This window comes from Myotis davidii, unplaced genomic scaffold, assembly GCF_000327345.1.
Source record: "Myotis davidii unplaced genomic scaffold, ASM32734v1 scaffold75, whole genome shotgun sequence".
Lineage (NCBI taxonomy): Eukaryota > Metazoa > Chordata > Mammalia > Chiroptera > Vespertilionidae > Myotis > Myotis davidii.
The window spans coordinates 842,046-842,663 of NW_006286977.1; the positions used below are offsets into that span (position 1 = coordinate 842,046).

Consider the following 618-nt stretch of genomic DNA (forward strand, 5'->3'; position numbering starts at 1 on the left):
GGAAGGAGAGGGCTGGTTGGCCAGCCCAGCTGCTGGGTTGGATGGTGTGGCGGGCAGGTAAGCAGGAAGTTTCATGCAGACCCCTTGGGGAACCTCCTGTTCTGGAAACTTCCGCTCACTCAAAACGGGCTGTTGACATTGCAGATCTGCTGGGACAGGAGAGTCATTCCTCCTGAGGACAGGCCCAGAGTACCCGGTCCACAATCTCATTACAAAAGTGGAGTGACAGGGGCTGTAAGCGCATTAAAGGGCCTGGACAAGCAACTTTAAAATTAAAGCACATTGTTTTTTTAAAAGCCGTACCTAGAAATTCCCACGGTATCCAAAGAAAATTCAGAGAACCAATGCTGTCTTATTTATTACAGTAGCCAAGAATGAGTGTTATGAGGATGTTCTGGAAGGGCGGTATTGATGAATTGACAATGTCAGAGGGCTATTCTGTGTTCTTTGCCCTGGGAGCTTTCTTTCCTGGGCATGGGCACCGGTGCCTGGCGGTCCGCCCTGTGCTGCCCCAGCGGCCGCGTCCAGGGCTGGACTCAGTGGATGCCCTGCTTCGGCCAGCCGAGCTCCCTGGCATAGGCGCCCTTGCAGCTCCTGATCTCCGATCCGTACTCCAGG

The 618-nt window shown here is 53.7% G+C and overlaps 1 protein-coding gene across 1 annotated transcript in view; it reads right to left on the bottom strand.

Annotated features, from left to right (window-relative positions):
- Window positions 1-352: 352 nt before the first annotated feature.
- Window positions 353-618, bottom strand: part of LOC102754049 (chromosome unknown open reading frame, human C20orf85) — a 13,638-nt gene continuing 13,372 nt past the window's right edge. Inside the window, exon 5 of the mRNA XM_006758838.2 lies at window positions 353-618. Coding sequence (XP_006758901.1) covers window positions 537-618 — 82 coding nt within the window. The 3' untranslated portion in view covers window positions 353-536.